Source organism: Peromyscus eremicus, chromosome 2 (genome assembly GCF_949786415.1).
Source record: "Peromyscus eremicus chromosome 2, PerEre_H2_v1, whole genome shotgun sequence".
In the NCBI taxonomy this organism is placed as follows: domain Eukaryota; kingdom Metazoa; phylum Chordata; class Mammalia; order Rodentia; family Cricetidae; genus Peromyscus; species Peromyscus eremicus.
Genome location: NC_081417.1, coordinates 150182906 through 150202275, shown reverse-complemented (window position 1 = coordinate 150202275; position 19370 = coordinate 150182906). Strand labels below are relative to the sequence as shown.

Genomic DNA, 19370 nt, shown 5'->3' with positions numbered 1-19370 from the left:
ATACCTGCAGGCAAAAATACCCATACAAATAAAATAAAACTAACTAACTAACTAACTAACTAACTAACTAACTAACTAACTAAATGATCATGTTTTCTTTATAAAATGTGAAGGACATTACTTATTATAGAAAAAAAACTAAAGCAAGGGGTTATATTCTATCTGTGCCAAGAGGCTCAAACATGCATCCCATTTGTATCTCCACTACTTGATGTTAAAGCATGGATAACTGAAGAGTATCCTGCAGCCAGGCATGGTGGTAATATCTGTAACTCAGTACTCAGAAAACTGAGCAGGAAGATAGAAAATTTGAGGCTAGCCTGGGCTATATAATGAGACTGGTGGTTTGAATAAAAATGACTTCAATAGACCCAGAGGGAGTGACACTATTAGGAGGTGTGGCCTTGCTGGAGTGGGTGTAGCTTTGTTGGAGGAAGTGTATCACTGAGGGGCAGGCTTTGAGGTCTCAGATGCTTAAGCCAGGCCAGTCTGTCACTGTCTGTTCCTGCTGCCTGTGGATCTGGTGTAAAACTCTCCGCTACCTCTCCAGCACCATGTCTGCCTGCACGCCACCTTGCTTCCTACCGTGACAATATTGGCCTAAACCTCTGAAACTGTAAGCCAGGCCCAACTTCATGTTTTCCTTTATAGGAGTTGTCATGGTCATGATGTCTCTTCACAGCAATAGAAACCCTAACTAAGACAGGCCCTGTCTCAAACAAACAAACAAAACCACATGCATACAAACAAGACCCATGAAGAGGAGATAGCTGAGGGAGAAGGCAGCTGCTGTTAAGCCTGATGACGTGTTTGTGCTCCATCCCTGGGTCCCATATGGTAAGAGAGAACTCCTGAAAGTTGTCCTCTGTCCTCTTACACACACACACACACACACACACACACACACACACACACACACACACAGAGTCTTTTTCTGTTCTGCTAGCCAGCTCCCAGATAATAACATGGAAACTTCTTATTAAAGCTTAGCCTTAGCTTAGTCTTGTTCCTAACTAGCTCTTATAACTTTAACCCATTTCTATTAATCCATCACATGGCATTACCTCTCTTCCATCTAGCACCTCCTCTGTCCTCTTCATGTCTCCTGGCATCTCCTGTGCACCTCAATGCCTCCTCCTCTTCTTTTCTCTCCCAGAAGTTCCGCCTATACCTCCTGCCTAGCTATTGGCCATTCAGCTTTTCATTACACCAATAACAGCAATACATCTTCACATAGTGTACAAATAAACCACAACACACACACACACACACACACACACACACACACACACACGCACGCACATACATACATATAATAAACATAATTTTTAAAAAAAGAACAAATTCTTTGCTAGGGGCCTGGGGAGATGGCTCAGTGGTTAAGAGCACTGGCTGCTCTTCCAGAGGACCTGTGTTTGGTTCCCAGCACCCACACAGCAGCTTGCAACCATTTGTAACTCCAGTTCCAGGGGACCTAATGCCCTCTTCTGGCTTCCACAGGCACTGAACATGCACGCAGGCAATCATAGGCAGGAAAACAAGCAAACAACCTTTGCCAGACTTCCAGATCAAGTAACAGATCATGATTATGAGCCCAGGTTACTGGGCCCCAAATGTATCTACTGCTGCTCATGTTATGCCTCCCTGGGCTATTGGAGGCACCCAATGGGGGACACAGAAGCCAACAGCATTGACACAGCACAGTCAAGCTGTCGGTCGCACAGTGTCACTTAATCTCCCTCGGCACCCTGTGAATCAGACACCAAATTCTGCTAACTGTGGCTGAAGAGTTGGGGGGGCAGGGGGAGGGGCTGAAGGATCAGGTGCCACTGGCCCCAAACGTGCAGAACTACTGAGCAGTGATGCTGGGATCACCAGGTGGTCTCTGACTCTCCACGCAGCAGTGACATTCTCTTCTTCAGGCCAAGTAGTGTGGAGTGGGGGAGGGAGGGCAGGCCTTTGCTTGCTGCTGCTGGCTTCACCCAGGTGTGAGCTCTGAGCTCCATAGCTCCATACCACTCAAAGGGTGAGTGGGTACTGCCTCTCTGAGGATTCAGGCAGGAGGCATCTTGACCACCTGCGCTGCTCTCCTTCTGCGTTGGGCAACTGACAGATCTGAGCCATTTCCCACTTGATTGCTTGGTGCCGGTGACCTCTGTAGAGCTTTTTTTTTTTTTTTTTTTTTTTTTTAATGGTTTTTCGAGACAGGGTTTCTCTGTGTAGCTTTGGCGCCTTTCCTGGAACTCACTCTGTAGCCCAGGCTGGCCTCAAACTCACAGAGATCCCCCTGCTTCTGCCTCCCGAGTGCTGGGATTAAAGGCATGTGCCATCACCACCCAGCTAGGTATTTCTATTTCGGAAAAGACATCCACCAGGTTCTCTTCATATTGCTGTGTATTTTCTTTCTTTCTTTTTTTCCCCTATAGAAATGGCCACTTTGTTTTCTTTGCCCGTTCCTTGCCTGTTTTCTTCTGCTAGAACGGAAGTTCACAGATGGGAAGCATCATCTGATGCAGAGTCCAGATTGGCCAGAACGGTACCTGGTACCTACTAGGTGCGAAGAAAAAATTGTCATCACTAGGAGGCGCTAGGCCCTGCCCCGTTGCTTGCAGTGACTCTACCCTTCCAACGGCGGAGATTCCCAAATCCCTCCACTGAGACGTGGCGCTCCAACAGGCCAGGAGGGACCTTCATGAATAGCCCTCAGTGCTGCTGGAGAACTGGATGGAGCCACCCAAAGGTGAAGAATGGCAGAAATTATTTACCCATTGCATAGATCCAGCAACTGAGACCCAGAGGGGTGTCAAACGACTGGCTCGGTCGGTCGGTATTTCCCAGCTGACTCCCCTTGAAAGCGTGTTGACTCTCACAGTGAGGGACCAGACCCCACTGGGGAGCAGTCTCCGGGTACAGAAAGGTCACATCCCCCTTCCTTGAGTTCTGCCTGCGCCATCACCACGTCCACGTGGGCAGGGGAGCCGCAGGCGGAGGCGTGGGGGATGCAGGCGCCCAGGAGCGCTCGCTCTGAGCATCTTCTCCAGGCCTAAGGTAGGGCTACCTGGCTCGCCTGCCAGAGGGGCTCGGCTCTGCCCGCCCACCGCGGGGCGGGGCGCACGCTCGGAGGCTCGGGGACCGCGCGTGGCTGAAGCGTCGCGGGCTCCTGCGCGCGTCTTCCCGGCTCGGGAGCCCCTTGCCCGCCGCGCCGCCAGCCGCCGCCTCTAGTGTCCAGCCCGGCGGCGCTTGCCGCAGTCGCCGGCAGCGGATCACCCGCGAGCGCCCAGGTAGGGAGCGCGGCCGGGAAGGCGGAGCGCGGCGCTGCGCTCCTCTGCCAAGCCGCTCACCCCGGCCCAGTCTGGCCCGGCCCAGCCCGCGGCCTCCGGTACCCCGAATCCCGCGGTGCCTCTGGGCGAAAGGAGACCTGCCTTCCGCGCCTGGGTTGCGCTCCAGCTCCCGGGCCACCCCTTTGAGACCCCCACGCGCGACAGCTTGTGATCTAGCGTACGCACACGCCCACCCTCCCCAGACAGCCTGCCCTGGCCCGAGGGTGCGAGTTCGCCTCTTTCTCCTATTTTCCCAGCTGTGCCTCTGGCCAGGAGCCCCACCCCCATCTTGTGCCATCCCAGGTGGCCCTGTTCACCCCAGGGCTCTCTCATCCAACGCCAACCTAACTTTAATTGACTCGGCGCATCAGGTACCCCTCCCCAAACTTCTTACCCGAGTTCTCCAGGTGGCCTCACCGTTGGAGACACCCCTACAGTCCCTCCCCGACCTCTTTTAATCGCTGCTTGGTGACCTAAGGACCCCGTTTTTGTTACATACTCCTCCGGGGCGCAGTTTTTAACCCAGCTTCCTTCCTCTTCCTTTGGTTTTATCCTGTCCCCCGCGTCCACCATATCCAGTCCTGGTCCTCAACCCTAGTCCCCATGGTCCCAGAGCCGGGCCCTGTCAATAATAGCAGCCCAGCCTGGGGCCCCGGGCCACCGCCTGCCCCAGGGGGAAGCGGCTGGGTGGCCGCCGCTCTGTGCGTGGTCATCGTTCTGACAGCGGCGGCCAATTCGCTGCTGATCTTGCTCATCTGCACGCAGCCCGCGCTGCGCAACACGTCTAACTTCTTCCTGGTGTCGCTCTTCACGTCGGACCTGATGGTGGGGTTGGTGGTGATGCCCCCGGCCATGCTGAACGCGCTGTATGGGCGCTGGGTGCTAGCGGGCGGCCTCTGCCTGCTTTGGACCGCCTTCGACGTGATGTGCTGCAGCGCCTCCATCCTCAACCTCTGCCTCATCAGCCTGGACCGCTACCTGCTCATCCTCTCGCCGCTGCGCTACAAGCTGCGCATGACAGCCCCGCGGGCCTTGGCGCTCATCCTGGGTGCCTGGAGTCTCGCGGCGCTTGCCTCCTTCCTGCCCCTGTTGCTGGGCTGGCACAAACTGGGCAACGCTCGGACACCTGCCCCCGACCAGTGCCGCCTATTGGCCAGCCTGCCTTATGTCCTCGTGGCGTCCGGAGTCACCTTTTTCCTGCCTTCAGGTGCCATATGCTTCACCTACTGCAGGATTCTGCTGGCTGCCCGCAAGCAGGCGGTGCAAGTGGCCTCGCTCACCACGGGCATGGCTGGTCAGGCCTTGGAGACCTTGCAGGTACTCACCGTGCGTTTGGGGGGACTTGGGCTCTTGGGCTGGGAAGGAATAAACAGCCATTGGGAATCCACTCAGTGGCTCTCTCAGAGTAAGCGCTTGCTGCTGATCCTATAAGGCCTCATGGCTCTGTCTTTCTAATGAATTTCAAACTCTGACTGTGGTGGGTTAGCTGCTATATACGGATACGGAGGAGGAAGCTGGCATGCTTCTCCATGACAGGCCCGGTCGTGTATCACATGTGGGAAACTTAGAGAGCATTCTCTCTCCCTCATATTCACACTTCTTTCTCAGGGCCTGTTGGTCCTGCCTACAGGTCTAAGCATACCTCCGATCCTGTTTCCCTCTGCTAGGCCACTGTCACTTCCCACCAGCGAGCCTTGATGGATTCCAGCTGGCCCCCACTGCGGTCTGCTTCCCCAGCTGGAGCCAGAGTGACTGAAAAGAAAGTGGTCATGTTGTTTTCCTTCTCCAAACCCCACCTAGCTTACCGTAAGGAGAAAACCCATCTCAGATTGGGGCCTGAGGATCCTTCCACGCAAAACTCCACCCTTCCTTTCTCCTCTCCCCCTTCCTTCCGCTTGGTCTGCATCAGCCTCAGGACCCCATGGCAGTCCTCAAAGTTACCAAACTTAATTCTGTGCCGAGATTTTGGCTTTTACTTTGAGATAGAGTCTTATGTAGCTTCGGCTAGCTTCAAACTCACTACGTAGCTGAGGGTGATCTTGAACTTGTGATTTTGCTGCCTCTGCCTCCCAAGTGCTGGGACTGTAGGTGTGAGCCACCATGCCTGGCTTAAAGTCTTTGCATTTGCTGTGCCCTCTGCTTGACTGCTTCTCCCTGGAGCTGCTCTTGCCTGGATCTCTTTCAACCCACTCTTCCCAGCTGACCCTGACTTCCCGCTCTGCAGGCCCATTGCCATCACAACCCCTATTTCTTTATTTGGCCCCTCTGGCTTGCTGACTTGGGAGCTGTGTGAGGCCAGGTCAGTTTTGACCCCCAGTACATAGCTTAGTAATAACCCGTGAATAGGGCAGGGCTCTTAGCTCAGGCAAGGATGGCGGCTCTTGCCATCTAGGTCATACTGGACTCCAGGCTGAGGTCCACCCTGAGGGGTGAGATGTAGACTGACCAGGCTTGAGCTTCTGAGACTTAGGTCTAAATCTAAGCCACTGGCAAAGGTCCCAGTTAGACTCTGCAAAGACATCTTGGTGAAGCCTCAGGTGAAGGAGGGTCTTTGAGGGTGGTAGCCTTGGGGTCACGTAGCAGCAGGGGACTAGGCTGAGATGGGAAAGGTACCAGGCTCTGGGCAGCCCCTGGGGTAGCTGGGCTGTAGTGCCCTGAAGAGAGGCCCGATCTTCCAAGGTCCGGTCTCCTAGGACAGTGGTGTCTGGGTGGGCAGGAATCCTGGCTGCAGCTCTCTCTGTCTCCCTCTGCATTCTGAGAACATTCTGGAGTTCCAGCAGCTGTCTGTGGTCCTGGCACAGAGGCAGGATGGATGACCTGGGCCTTCCACTTTTTCCTGAGCGCTTTGGAGGTTTCCTTTTTTGTTTGTAAAGATTGACTTCATTCTTGCTCGGTGAGTCATTCCTGCCTTGTCATGACTTCATTGACTTTCCCATTTGTCTTGAGACTGAGAGGTGACAGCACCTGCTTCTCACATGTGTAAATTTCCTGGCCTCAGAGGCAGGTGGCTTCTCCCGCGGAGTCCTGAAAGTGAATGAGCTACAGTCAGTGTTGGTGATGCAAACGGATAATATATAATGTCTCTATACAGTAGCGGCTTGTTTCTTACCCAGCAAAGAAGTCAAATGGTTCAATGGTTAAGAGAGCTTGCTGCAAAATCATGAAGATGGGAGAGTGGATCCCAGCACCCACATAACAAGCTGGCATTCCACAAACACTAATAACTCCAAGCATCATCAGTGCTGTCTCTTGGATTTGGTGCATATGAGAGTGAGCATGCCAGGACACACACATGCACACACACACACACACACACACACACACACACAGACATACACGGACACACACACAGAAACACACACAGACACAAACACACAGACACACAGAAACAGGCACACACAGACACACACACACACACAGACATACACGGACACACACAGAAACACACACAGACACAAAGAAACAGGTACACATAGACACACAGACACACAGACACAGACACACAGACACACACACAGACACACAGACACACACACCCCTCTTTTTAGAAAACATAAGGGACTGGCCAGAAGACTCAGCAGGTAAAAGTACTTGCCATCAAGCTAGAGGACCCAAGTTTTATCCCTACGACTCACATGGTGGAAGGAAAGAACACTCCCATTGTTGTCCTCTACCTCCACCTGTGTCGTGGCATGTGCATGGGCTGCTCCTGGCCACCCCACTGTGACCCCCTCCATGTGAGATGGCTTGTACACACACACACACACACACACACACACACACACACACACACGTGTAAATGAAAACTGTGAAATACAAATGGAAGCTCCCGGGTTCTTGAAGACATTGACTGACTGGCACAGGGTCTACCCCTGAGTCCCCCCTCCCTTGCTCTCTCAGATTTTGTAAAGGAAAGAGAATCATCTGGGGTGGGGCTTCTCTGCCTTCCTGTCTCTCCCATTCCCAAGCCCCATCTCAAGTCTGTCAACTGGTCTCTACCTGGTATTTTCTTTGTATCCCCTCATTTATCTTTTCACTTCCATGAATGTGTTCAGAAAGAAAATTTCCTATCTCTTCCAGGAATGGAAAACCAGTATCCCTTACCATGGGCCATCACAGGAAACATAAGAGCAAGAATGTCGGAGGGGCCCCAGCAGCGTTAGTGAAGTGTTTTTGGTCCATCTGCTGTGCCTGAACCCGAGGCTGGCTGTCTCGTTATGAGTTCGGGGAGGGGTATTAGGAACAAAGAACACGCCCTCTCTTTCTGGGATGACAGCTCACAGCTCACACCCTGTGTGTTGTATTTTTAAGTTTTAGTTTATTATTATGTGTTTGTGTGTGAGCACACACATGTGTGCCAGGATAGGTGTGTGGAAGACAGATGGCAGTTTTCAGGAGTTGGTTCTCTTCCCCACCACATGGGAGCCCGGGGTCTAATCAAGCTCTGGGCAGGCGCCTTGACCTGCTGAGCCCTCTCACTGGCTCTGTGAGTTTTTAAATTTTTCACTTGTAGCTGAAAAGTCCTGAATGCCCGTTCTTAAGGAAGCTCTGTACCAGAGATCAAGGTTGTTAGAAGTTGGCCTGTTGGGCTCCCCGGTCCCAGCAGGGCCCACACACAGGTGTTCTGTGGGTGAAGTGAGCCAGCTGGTATCAGGATGGCACGTGGTGACCTGCGCAGGAGTCTCCCATGGTCACACACTGTTGTCTTGAGTAATCTGTCAGGCACCAAGCCAGGCTTGGTGTCCAAACCACCTGCTAAGCATCTCTCCCTCAGCCCTGCTTCACAGTAGGGAAACTAAGGCCCAGAGAGAGCAGATGTGACTAAGTGACAGTTGATCAACACCGTGATCAGTGACATCATACCATGTCCCCCTGCTGACTGTTTTCCAGGTATTCCCTGAGCCTTGATCTGTCAGCGCAGTCTACACCATGTGGTTCTGACCCAGGTCCCTATTGCTCTTTTCCCATGTTCTCTCTGTTGTGGTTTTATTTTGTCTTAGGCCTGGAAATATCACCTACGAGTTGCCAGGCCAAGCCCTGCTCAAGTACTGACAGAACTGTGCACTTTCCAGGCTCCAGACTTGGCCCCCAGAGTCTTCTCCATGTCAGTGGATGGTGACCTCCTTTTTCCAGGCCAGGAGCTTTGGAAGCAGCTTGGATGCCTCTCTGCTTCTCACACCGTATACCCAGTCCTCTCCCCTCTACCTGTGACACATGTCCAGGCTCTGGGCACCTTGCATCTCTCCACTGCCACCATGGGGCTGCGTCCCTTTATCAATGCCTGGGTTACAATAGTAATCTTCTACCTGACAGGTCCTGTCCTGTGCGATGATGCTCTATGCTTGGGACAGCTTTTGTCCCAAGACTCCCTGACCCTTGTCTATATTCTCTTCTGTCTCCCCTTGATCGCTCTTCATCTTTCGGCCACATCGGCCTCCTTGCTATTCCTTGAGTATCAAGCGCATTCCTGTCCCAGGACCTTTGCACACGCTGTTCCCTCTTTCATTTCCATATGGTCCTTCTTCAACTTCTGCCACATCTTCTGGTTTCTTCTGTTCTCATGCTTCTGAGTAGGGACTGCTACTCTTCCTAGGTCCTCTCCAGGCCGCTGCTCTCCCAGCAGCCTCTGTAAACATCTTGCCAGTTGACGGATGATTGATTGACGGCTTCTCCTGAGTAGGAAGCGAGCTGTAAGAGTACAGGAGCTTGTCGTGTCTGCTGCTGTATTTTCAGCACCCAGAACCATGCCAAGCCTATCCCAGCCACTCAGCCTGTGCTGATGGTGGGAAGGAAATGGACACAGAGTTGCAGAGGGCCCCGGGGCTCCACCCTGGCTCACAGGGCTGCTTGTTCTCACCTCCTGCAGGCTCAGTATATGGAATGAGTCCTTCAGCTTTTCATAACGTGAATTCATTAGCCCAATCAGTGGCATGTGTTAGACACCTACTGTGTGCAGGAGCTATTTTGTGTGTGTGTGTGTGTGTGTGTGTGTGTGTGTGTGTGTGTGTGTGTGCTGTAGAGAGGTCCTGCCCTGCTTAAATTTATGCTGGTTGGAGAGATGGCCTTTGACCTTAAGCACTAGCAGGAAGGGAGGAGGGTGGATCTTAGAGGAGAAGAGACCTCCAAAAGCCATGTTCTGTGTATAGCTGAAGGCCTAGTCAGTCACAGTGAACCCTAAAGCCAAAGGCTGGAGGATATCCCTTCTGTCCCTAAGGCCACCATCCTACCCAGAGACAGGACGAGCCACCAGGCTTTCAAGTGAGAGGCATATCTATCCTCTCTCTCTCCTCCCATGAAACACCTGCTGAAAAGCCTGTTCATTCTCTCCCCCCTCCTTTTTTTGTAGGGGAGGGGAGAAGTTGAGACAGAACCTCTCTATGTAGCCCAGGCTGGCCTGGAACTTATAGAGATCTGCCTGCCTCTGCCTCCCAAGTGCTGGGATAAGCATGTGCCACCATGCCCAGCCTCATTCTCTTTTTAAAACAATATTTATTTTATTTTTAACTATGTGTGTGTGTGTGAGTGTGTGTGTGTGTGTGTGTGTGTGTGTGTGTGCATGTATGTGACTGCAGGTGTCTTCAGAGGCCAGAGATGTTCAATCCCTTAGATCTGGAGCTACAAGCAGTTGTGAGTCACCAGACATGGATGCTGGGAACGGAACTGGGGTCCTCTGCAAGAGCAAGGCATGCCCTTAACTGCTGAACCATATTTCCAGCTCCAAGCCTGTTCCCATGGCTGGTGAAGCATCAGACCCTCCACTACCCTGCTTTCAAAGCCACTCGGCTGAGAGCGAGCCTTCTGTGCCTGTTTCCCAGTGCCTGGAAGCTGCCTGCTTTTGGGGGATTGTGTGTGGTGTGGCACTCTCGCTCTGTCCACTTGGGGTTTGAATCTGTTCCTCCTTCTTTGTCTGTTCCTCCTTCTGAGCTGGCTTATCCCAAAAGGCAGCTCGCCAGGCATGGTGGTGCACACCTTTAATCCTGGCACTTAAACTCAGGAGGCAGAGGCAGGTAGATCTCGAGTTTAAGGTCAGCCTGATTTATGTGGTGAGTTCCAGGCCAGTCAGAGCTACATAGTTAGATCCCGTCTCAAAACAACAACAACAACAACAACCAGAAGGAAAAATAAAAAACCAAAACAGACAGAGTGGGAACTTGCAGCCTGGAGGTGGAGATGGTCTTAGCACTCAGATCCACAGGAAGGGTGCGGATGGATACAGAGAAGGCGGCATGAGCCCCAGTGCGGATGGATACAGAGAAGGCGGCATGACCCCCTTCCCTTCTAGGACCAGACTCTCTTAGCTCTTCTCTTCACCAGTGTGGCCTCTAGTTCCCTCGGAAAGGAGGCGGGAACAGGCCCCCAGTCCCTGGCATGGGCGACGTAGGAGCTAGCCAGCCCTTTTCTCCACTGACCCACATATGCCTTTGTGTGAAAATGGCCTTTAAAGAGACACTCTTGGCCAGTGGTTCCCACTAGGTTTTCCCAGGATTCCCAGAGGCTGGGGGAGAGGGGAGTTATTCTTAGAACTGGGGTATCAAGGAGATTTGTGGGGGACAGAGGTCTCTCAGTGACATGATACCAAGGCAGTTATGGAGAGGGAAGAGAAAAAAAAAAGAGATGTGGTAGTGCACACTTGTTACTTCGGCCTGGGAGAAAGGCTGAGGCAGGAGGATTGCTGTGAGCTTGAGGCCAGCCTGATTGACCTAGTGTGTTCCAGAACAGCGTGGGTTACAGAGTGAGGTCCTGTCTCAAAACACACACACACACACACACACACACACACACACACACACACCCCTCCAGAACTGAGGGAGGGAGGGAAGGATGGAGGGAGCAGAGAGAGAGGGCTGGATGGAGGGGTATTCATCCTTGGCTGACCCCAGAGAGTCAAGATCATTGTTGGGCAGTACCAAGCTTCAGTGTGAGTGCACAGCCTGACAGAGAGAGGCGAGAAGGGTGAGCCAGGGGTCCCTCCCCCGCCTCACCTAGCTTTTTCACCCCCAACTCCTAACCCGCTCATATCCTCCCCCTCCCGGGTGCTCCTCTCCCCATGGTCTTCCCCCTGCCTCCCCTGATTTCCCCCTCCTCTACCCACCCCGATCTTCCTCCCAGCTCTGCCCTTCCCTCCCAACTGCACATCCCTCTGTCTCAGTGACAAGTTTTCCCTCCACCCCCATCCTCTGAGGAGGAGGAGGTGACATTCACTGTTGGAGGAGGTGGCTCTTGCAGAGTGCAGGTGGCTGCTGTGCTGAGCTGGGGGCTTGGAGCAGAAACTCAGTGTTCCCTCCTTCAGGTCCTGCCTGCTCCTGTCACAGCTGAATGACCTCGGAGAAGTCATTTGGCCTCTCTGTATTTCAGGGCTGGAGATGACTATCCATAAGGCAGGGAGGCACATAGTAGGTTCTCAACAGGTTCCCCTCCTTGCCTGTTGGTGGTAGAATAGATAGATAGCTCTGAGGACTTCTGTCTTCTCTCCAGCCTTTCCAGGGAAAAGATTGCCATGGTGGCCACCAACAGCATCACCATTAAGTAGGTGAGACTTGTGGGATGCTTACAACGTAAATGATAACAGGTAACCTACATGGCATTTAACAGGGTCTGAGGGGCTGTTCAAACAGGTTTATATTACCTTATTTAACCCTTACCATACGCCTGTGAGGGGGATAGTATTAGCAGTGTCTTTTTTTTTTTTTTTTTTTTTTTTTGGTTTTTCGAGACAGGGTTTCTCTGTGTAGCTTTGCGCCTTTCCTGGAACTCACTTGGTAGCCCAGGCTGGCCTCGAACTCACAGAGATCCGCCTGGCTCTGCCTCCCGAGTGCTGGGATTAAAGGCTTGCGCCGCCGCTGCTGCTGCCGCCGCCGCCGCCGCCGCCGCCGCCACCACCACCACCACCACCACCACCACCACCACCCGGCCAGCAGTGTCTTTTTACAGAAGAGTTGGGAGAGGCACCGTAGCTTGCCAAATGTCACTCAGCTGCTAAAAGAGAGTTGGGGTGGGAAATCCTGTGGTCTGGCTCAAGTCCATCTTGTCAGCCTCACATGTGGCTAGATGATTATTGAGTTGTTTTTAACATTTATTTATTTTAATTAAATTTTAGATTTATTTACTTATTTTATATATTTAAGTATTTTATGTGCATGAGTGTTTTGCCCACCTGAATGTATGTGCAGTGAGTATATTGTGACACCCACAGAGGTCAGAAGAGGACATAGGATCTCCTGGTACTGGAATTATTCATGGTTGTAAGCTGTTATGTGGGTGCTGGGAATTGAACCCAGGTCTTCTGAAAGAGCAAGAAAGTGCTTTTACGCACCGAGCCATCTCTCTAGCCCCAGATTTTAATTTGTATGTGTACCTATGTGTGCCTGCTTGTCTGTATATGCACCACATGTGTGCAGTGCCCGTGGTGGCCAGAAAAGGGCATTGGATGCCCTGGAGCTGGAGTTACAGATGGCTGTGAGATGCCCACTGTGGGTGCTGAGAACAGAACTCAGGTCCTCTGCAAGAGCAGCCCGTGCTCTTAGCTGCTGAGCCATCCCTCCAGCCCTTGATTCTTAGCAATTGAAATAATAAGGGAATATATACACGCACTTCCTTTTAGTTTTTCGTGATGTTAGGTGGTGGAGCCCAGGACCTTGTGCTTGATGGGAAAGTGCTCTACCCAGCCCAAGAAGTACAAACAAGAAAAAAAAAAGATCCTTGAACCTGGTCTCGGCACTGCTGGTGACACTCCTGCCCACTTACAGCTCATTCTTGCTGTTATTCCATGTGCTTCTGAATTTGTGTCAGGTCCCCAAGAACCAGTTTATGTTTTATGTTAGTACTTACATGATGGAGGCATGTTGTCTGTCCACCAATCTCACTTTATAATACACCCCCTCTGGCCACCATGCTCTTTATTTATATGTATTTATTTACTTTAATTTCTTTAAAAAGATGCATTCATTTTATGCATTTTTGCATTTTGCTTGGATGTCTGTATATGCACCATGCACATGTCTGTTGCCTGAAGAGGCTGAAGAGGGTTTTGGGTCCTCTGGAACTTGAGTTATGGATGGATGTGAGCTCACTCCGTAGACCAGGTTGGCCTCAAATGCACAGAGATCTTCCTGCCTCTGCTTCCCCAGTGCTGGGATTAAAGGTATGTACCACTACGCCCAGCTCAGTTCTGTCTTTTCCTCCAGAAACCAAACTCATGTTGTGGGACTTGGTAGTAGGTACCTTTACCTGAGGGGCCGTCTCTCTGTTCCCAGTGCAGGAAAACAAACAAACAAACAAACAAACAAAAAACAAAAACAAAAACAAAAACAAAAACACCAGTGCTGTGTCCTGCAGCAGGAACATGCATGGCTTATTTGTCTGCTTGTCTTTGGGTGGACAGCTGGTGGTCATGGCACTCATACTTGTCTATGCCACGCATATAGTTGAGTTGTTAGCTGAACAGGAGTGTCCACGTGAAGTTGCTGTCTAGAAGGGCACTGCCGGATTGCACTGGATGACAAGCCACCCTCTGTTACTGGCACATTCCACAGACATATAAAGGGACATACAGACAACAGAAGGAGGCCTAGCAGGGGTGGCGTGGCTCCTGGGGAGAGAGAAGTAAGACACTGGCATCACCCTGTGCGTGCATGTATAGTCCACACTCTCTCAGTGGCTCTGGGAGCTGAGGACATCTTGTAACCATTGAGCTATCTCTACGGCCCCCATTCTCTCTCTCTCTCTCTCTTTACCATTGTAGACAAGGGACTCTTTCTCAAGTTCGTAGAGCTAGTGTGGGGTGGGGCTGTGATTTGCTGCAGACCACCCATAATAAAGGTCCAGCTTTTACCTCTGCCAACCTTTCAAGGCCAAGGGGAAGAGACCAGGGCCTCTTGCAGGCTGCTCTTTTGTGGATTTGCCCCGATAGTCATATCACCAGATTTCACCTGGAAAATCTGTTACCATGTGCTTTGCCCTTCAACTTACGTTTCAGAGCAAGACCCTGAGTCCTGGCCGGGCGGTGGTGGCGCTCGCCTTTAATTCCAGCACTCGGGAGGCAGAGCCAGGCAGATCTCTGCTAGTTCGAGGCCAGCCTGGTCTACAGAGTGAGATTCAGGACAGGCACCAAAACTACACAGAGAAACCCTGTCTCAAAACAAAAACAAAAACAAAATAAACAAACAAACAAAAGACCCTGAGTCCTGCAGAAGGGCAGCTTAAAGCTGGGGTTCCAGCATTATAGACAGGCCTCTGCTCTGCAAGCCTAGTTGGCAGGGAGCTAGGCAGAGGACTGTTCCTGTGTGAGAGTGCATTTGGCTAGCTTTGAAGCTCCCTGGCTCTGACACCCTGACTTTGCCTGTTCCACCCCCTCTCCATCTGTAGATGGTTGCCTGGGAATCTGGTTCCCTTCCCGCCTCCGCCTGATCTTTGCGTCTTTCCACACCCTTCCCACCTCTGGCTGCCTCCAGAACCCAGCCAGGCATGTTGGAACCTACCTGTCATCCTGGATCTAGTAAGATGGAGGCAGGAATATTTCCAGTTTGAGGCTAGCCTGGACTACGAACCCTGGACTACATGTCTCTAAATAAGTTAAAAGAAAAAGAACGAAGCTAGGCAAATCCCTGTATTCAAAACCTAAGTACGAGAAGAAGGCAAGAACATGGCTGGGAATGTGGCTCAGTTGGTAGAGTGCTTGCCTAGCATGTGTGAAGCCCTGGGTTCAGTCCCCAGCTCTGCATAAACCAGGTATGGTGGCACATGCTTGTAATCCCAATGTTCAGGAGGTAAACCTTAGAAAATTAGGAGTTCAAGGTCATCACCAGGGCTCGAACACAGGTCATCAGGCCCAGTGGCAGTCACTTTTATTTGAAAGCTGCATGCTTTTTCTTTTGTATGTGTGAAAATTAACTTTTATGAGTATCCTTTTCTGGGGAGAGGGTTCTCATATTTTCAAAAGGATCTCAGAGGTGGTCCAGCCTCGTTCCATGCCTCATAATGATCTGGGGCAGTTGGTTGCCAGGTGGCAGCCTCAAGCTCAGATCTCTCCAGGTGTTTGTCCCCTTCTTGGTGTGCTGGGGAGTGGCACCTTTCTCCTTCCCTGGTCCCCACCAGCGTTCATGAGGAGAATGGAGTCTGATGTCAGTCTGGATTGGAAAGGAGATGTGAAGTCACCAGCCAGCATCCCTACGAATTTACACAGGATCTCATCACAACCACTTGCTTCATGCACATAGTAAAAAGGAACACTTCTGTTTTGTGGACCATTAGGGTAAAAACCATAAGTCCAAAATGTGCAGGCAATCCATGCACTGTACAAATAATCTGCTCTTCGGCCATGGCTGTTTTTCCTCAAGTGTAACTGAGTCTTGAAGTGCCAAAGCTTGGAAAGTAATGGAGCTTCTTGTGCTGTGTGCCTAACTGTGTTGAATGTCATTATCCATCCAATCACCCACCCACCCATCCACCCATCCACCCACCCATCCACCCAGCCACCCACCCATCCACCCATCCACCCACCCAGCCACCCAGCCACCTACCCAGCCACCCAGCCACCCAGCCACCCAGCCAGCCACCCACCCATCCATCCATCCATCCATCCATCCATCCATCCATCCATCCATCCATCCATTCATCCATCCATCCATCCATCTTATTTATTTTTGAGACTGTATCTCCTGTAGCCCAGGCTGGTCTCAAGTCATTTTGTAGCTGAGGGCAGCCTTGAACTTCTGCACTTGCTTCGATTCCAGGCACTCCCTACACCTAGTTTGTGAGGTAGCAGAAATGAAACCCAGGGCTTCCTGCATGCTAGGCAAGCACTCTATCAACTAAGCTACATTCCGATGCCCCCATGTACTGAGTATTGGCTTTGCAGGAGGGTCGTTCGGAGCTGCCTACCTCTGGATCTGAACTGCCTCAAACTCCTGTGAAATGCTGCATGGACAGGGTGTAGTGTGGGACCTGGATCAGGGCTCAGTGCTGGAGGCTCAGCCTGAGGCCTTGGGCACACGAGGACCTATGGGCAGACTGTGCTGTGCTTAGCAATGATGTCAGGTTTGGTCTGCAGCCTGCATCAAGTTCAGTATGGAACTGGAGTTAGGCCTGGTGCTTCAGTCAAGGATCAGGGCTCAGTTATTTGCTGGCATACTAGGACTTGGTCTAGTATTAGGGTTGAGGCTCAGCCTGTGACTAAGATCAGTCAACTTATGTGGCCTTCCTTTCTACAGGTGCCCAGGACCCCACGTCCAGGGATGGAGTCGGCGGACAGTAGGCGTTTGGCCACCAAGCATAGTAGGAAGGCCTTGAAGGCCAGCCTGACCCTGGGCATCCTGCTGGGCATGTTCTTTGTCACCTGGCTGCCCTTCTTTGTGGCCAACATAGCTCAGGTAAAAAGACATGACTGTGAGGGCAGGTAAAAAATGACATGTCTCTCACTGTGCCAAGGCGGGAGGGAGGCAGATGGCTCATCTGTGGCACCTGGGTCTGTGTGTCTGTCCCATCCCTGCTGGGTGAGGTAGCCTGGGTCCCTGCCTAGGACCAGGTGTGATGAATCCTATCCCCACAGGCTGTGTGTGACTGCATCTCCCCAGGCCTCTTTGATGTCCTCACGTGGCTCGGGTATTGTAATAGCACCATGAACCCCATCATCTACCCACTCTTCATGCGGGACTTCAAGAGAGCCCTGGGTAGGTTCCTGCCATGCATCCACTGTCCCCCGGAGCACCGGGCCAGCCCTGCCTCCCCCTCCATGTGGACTTCTCACAGTGGTGCGAGACCAGGCCTCAGCCTGCAGCAGGTGCTGCCTCTGCCCCTGCCGCCGAACTCAGATTCAGACTCAGCTTCGGGGGGCACCTCAGGCCTTCAGCTCACAGCTCAGCTTCTGCTGCCTGGAGAGGCAACCCGGGACCCCCCACCACCCACCAGGTCCACCGCTGTGGTCAACTTCTTTGTTGCGGACTCTGTGGAGCCCGACATACGGCAGCATCCACTCAGTTCTCCCACGAACTGACCAGGTCAAGAGCTGGCCAGCAGAGAGCCACACCCCAGAGACCTCAGCCCACTCTCCCTAAGACTGGGAGGTGGTAGGCCTCCTGGAGCCTGCTGAGCTCCATGAGACATCCTCAGCTAGCCCCCATCTTCTGTTACAGGCCCCTTGACATGAGGGATGATCAGAAACACCTCTGTAGGGTGTAGGGTGCTCCAGTATGGGGGTCACTGTGGTTAGTGTAGTGTGGCTGGGGGAGCTGAGGGAGATGGGCCGTTTGGTCAGGCCAGCAGGAAAGCAATCTGTTTGTAGTCCTTTCTCTCTTGGTGAGTGGAAAGAACACATTCATCTAGACACCCTGGTTCTTGTCTGGCCCAATCCCCTGCTATCCAAAGTGCCATCAATGGGCTACTTGGGGGCTCTCACAGGCTCTGGGGAGTTTATTCAAAGTGCCCACCTTCTCCACTGAAGATGTGCTCAATCCAAATTGTATGTTCATGAGCTTTCCCACATATGCATTCGCTGGACACTTCAGATCTGCCAGCCCTTAGGATGGGGACTGCAACGCTAAGGAGCACCTTAGGCTGGAAGCCGGGCAGGCAGAAACATGACCCTTTCCTCAACTGTATCTGGCAGTTTGGGGACTTGGCACAGGTCTCAAGGGAGAGTAGTGTTACCACCTTATAAGACAATGTGAAGGCTGTGCCCAGCACCTCTGAGGGGTCAGTAGGTGGTAAATTCTGTGGCTTTAACCCCTGGTCAGCCAGGGCTTGGCTCTGGTGGAAGGCTGGCAAGCACCTCTCTCCTCCCCTCCCCTCCTTCCCTCTCTTCCCTTTTCTTACCTCCCTTTTATTTTTTTCTAGGGTCTCATGTAGCCCAGGCTGCCCTCAAGTTCCCTGTGTGGCCAGGATGACCTTGAACTTCTGATCCTCTTGCCTCTACCTCCCAAGTGCTGGGATCACAGGCATGTAGTACACACCAGGTTTATGTGGTGCTGGGGATGGACCTCAGGGATTCATGCATTCTAGGAAAGCAATCTATCAACTGAGCTATGTCCCCAGCACCCCCCCCCCCAACTTTTCTGTTAGGACTGCCTTGCGCATACTAGGCAAATGCTCTCTGCGGAGCCACACCTTAGCCCCATTGCTCTTTTCCAGCCTAGATTCCCATACCTTAACTCAGGCTCCCAGCTTCCTTGTTCTGGTGGGTGGGAACCCCGCCACTCAGGGACCCTTCCGGCCCCATCTGCTGTTCTGCCTCTAGAGGCCCAGGGGCTGGTGACAGATCTTGTGCAACCTCAAGAGTGGGTTTCCTCCACCCTGGGCTTCCCGGAGAGGAAGCAGCTGATGGAGGCGGACCCAGTTCCTCATCCTGCCTGCTTTGGTCCTCCCTAGGGTCGCTAAAAGAAAGGACAGCTGCTTGAGTGGGCAGAGCAGAGTTGAAGAGGAATATCCCTGACTTTAGGGTGAAGCCACAGACAGGCAGGTGGGCTCCGGCGTGGGCCTGGCTTTTGTGGGTAAGGGCAGGGGACTCTTGGCTCCATGCTTCTCTGCAATGAGTTCCTCTTGAGCTCTGCTCTGGGTCTTTCTTCAAGCCCTTATTACGTTCCATCAACCAGGTTCCCAGGCTTGCCCAGAGTGACCAGGAGCTCTCCTTGGTGCTGATCATATTCAACTGGGCCCTGGCAGCAGGGTTTTGGTGCTTGCCAGGGTTTCTCTGCCTCAAGGCCTGCCTGAGGGACTCAATAAACAAAAGCTGAAGAAAGCGGCTGTGTGTGGACTGGATCTTCTTGAAGCCCCGGGTGGTTGGAAAGTAGCTATGTAAAGGTCTCCGCCCAAGCGTCCTGGGCTCTGATCTGACTCCATGACTAGCTTGCTTTGTGACATCCCCGCCCCCCCCCCCCCCCACACAACAAATCACTGTCAACTGTTGTTTTTCCACATGGACACAGCGGCTTGTCCTAAAGGCAGCCCGAGTTGGGTAGGTGTCTGTAAAGTGAATAAGTGACACACACTGGAGGGGCATCCAGTTTCTGCATACTATGACACCCACAGCCTTGTATGGGTCTTATTTCTCCACATGCA

General features: G+C 52.3%; 1 protein-coding gene across 1 annotated transcript; it reads left to right on the top strand.

Moving 5' to 3' along the window:
* The first annotated feature begins 3482 nt into the window (after positions 1 to 3482).
* Positions 3483 to 18943, top strand: Htr6 (5-hydroxytryptamine receptor 6). The gene is made up of 3 exons (XM_059256227.1): positions 3483 to 4637; positions 16529 to 16687; positions 16867 to 18943. The coding sequence occupies exons 1-3, from the start codon at positions 3924 to 3926 to the stop codon at positions 17308 to 17310; spliced, it is 1317 nt and encodes a 438-aa protein (XP_059112210.1). The 5' UTR covers positions 3483 to 3923; the 3' UTR covers positions 17311 to 18943.
* The last annotated feature ends 427 nt before the right edge of the window (positions 18944 to 19370 follow it).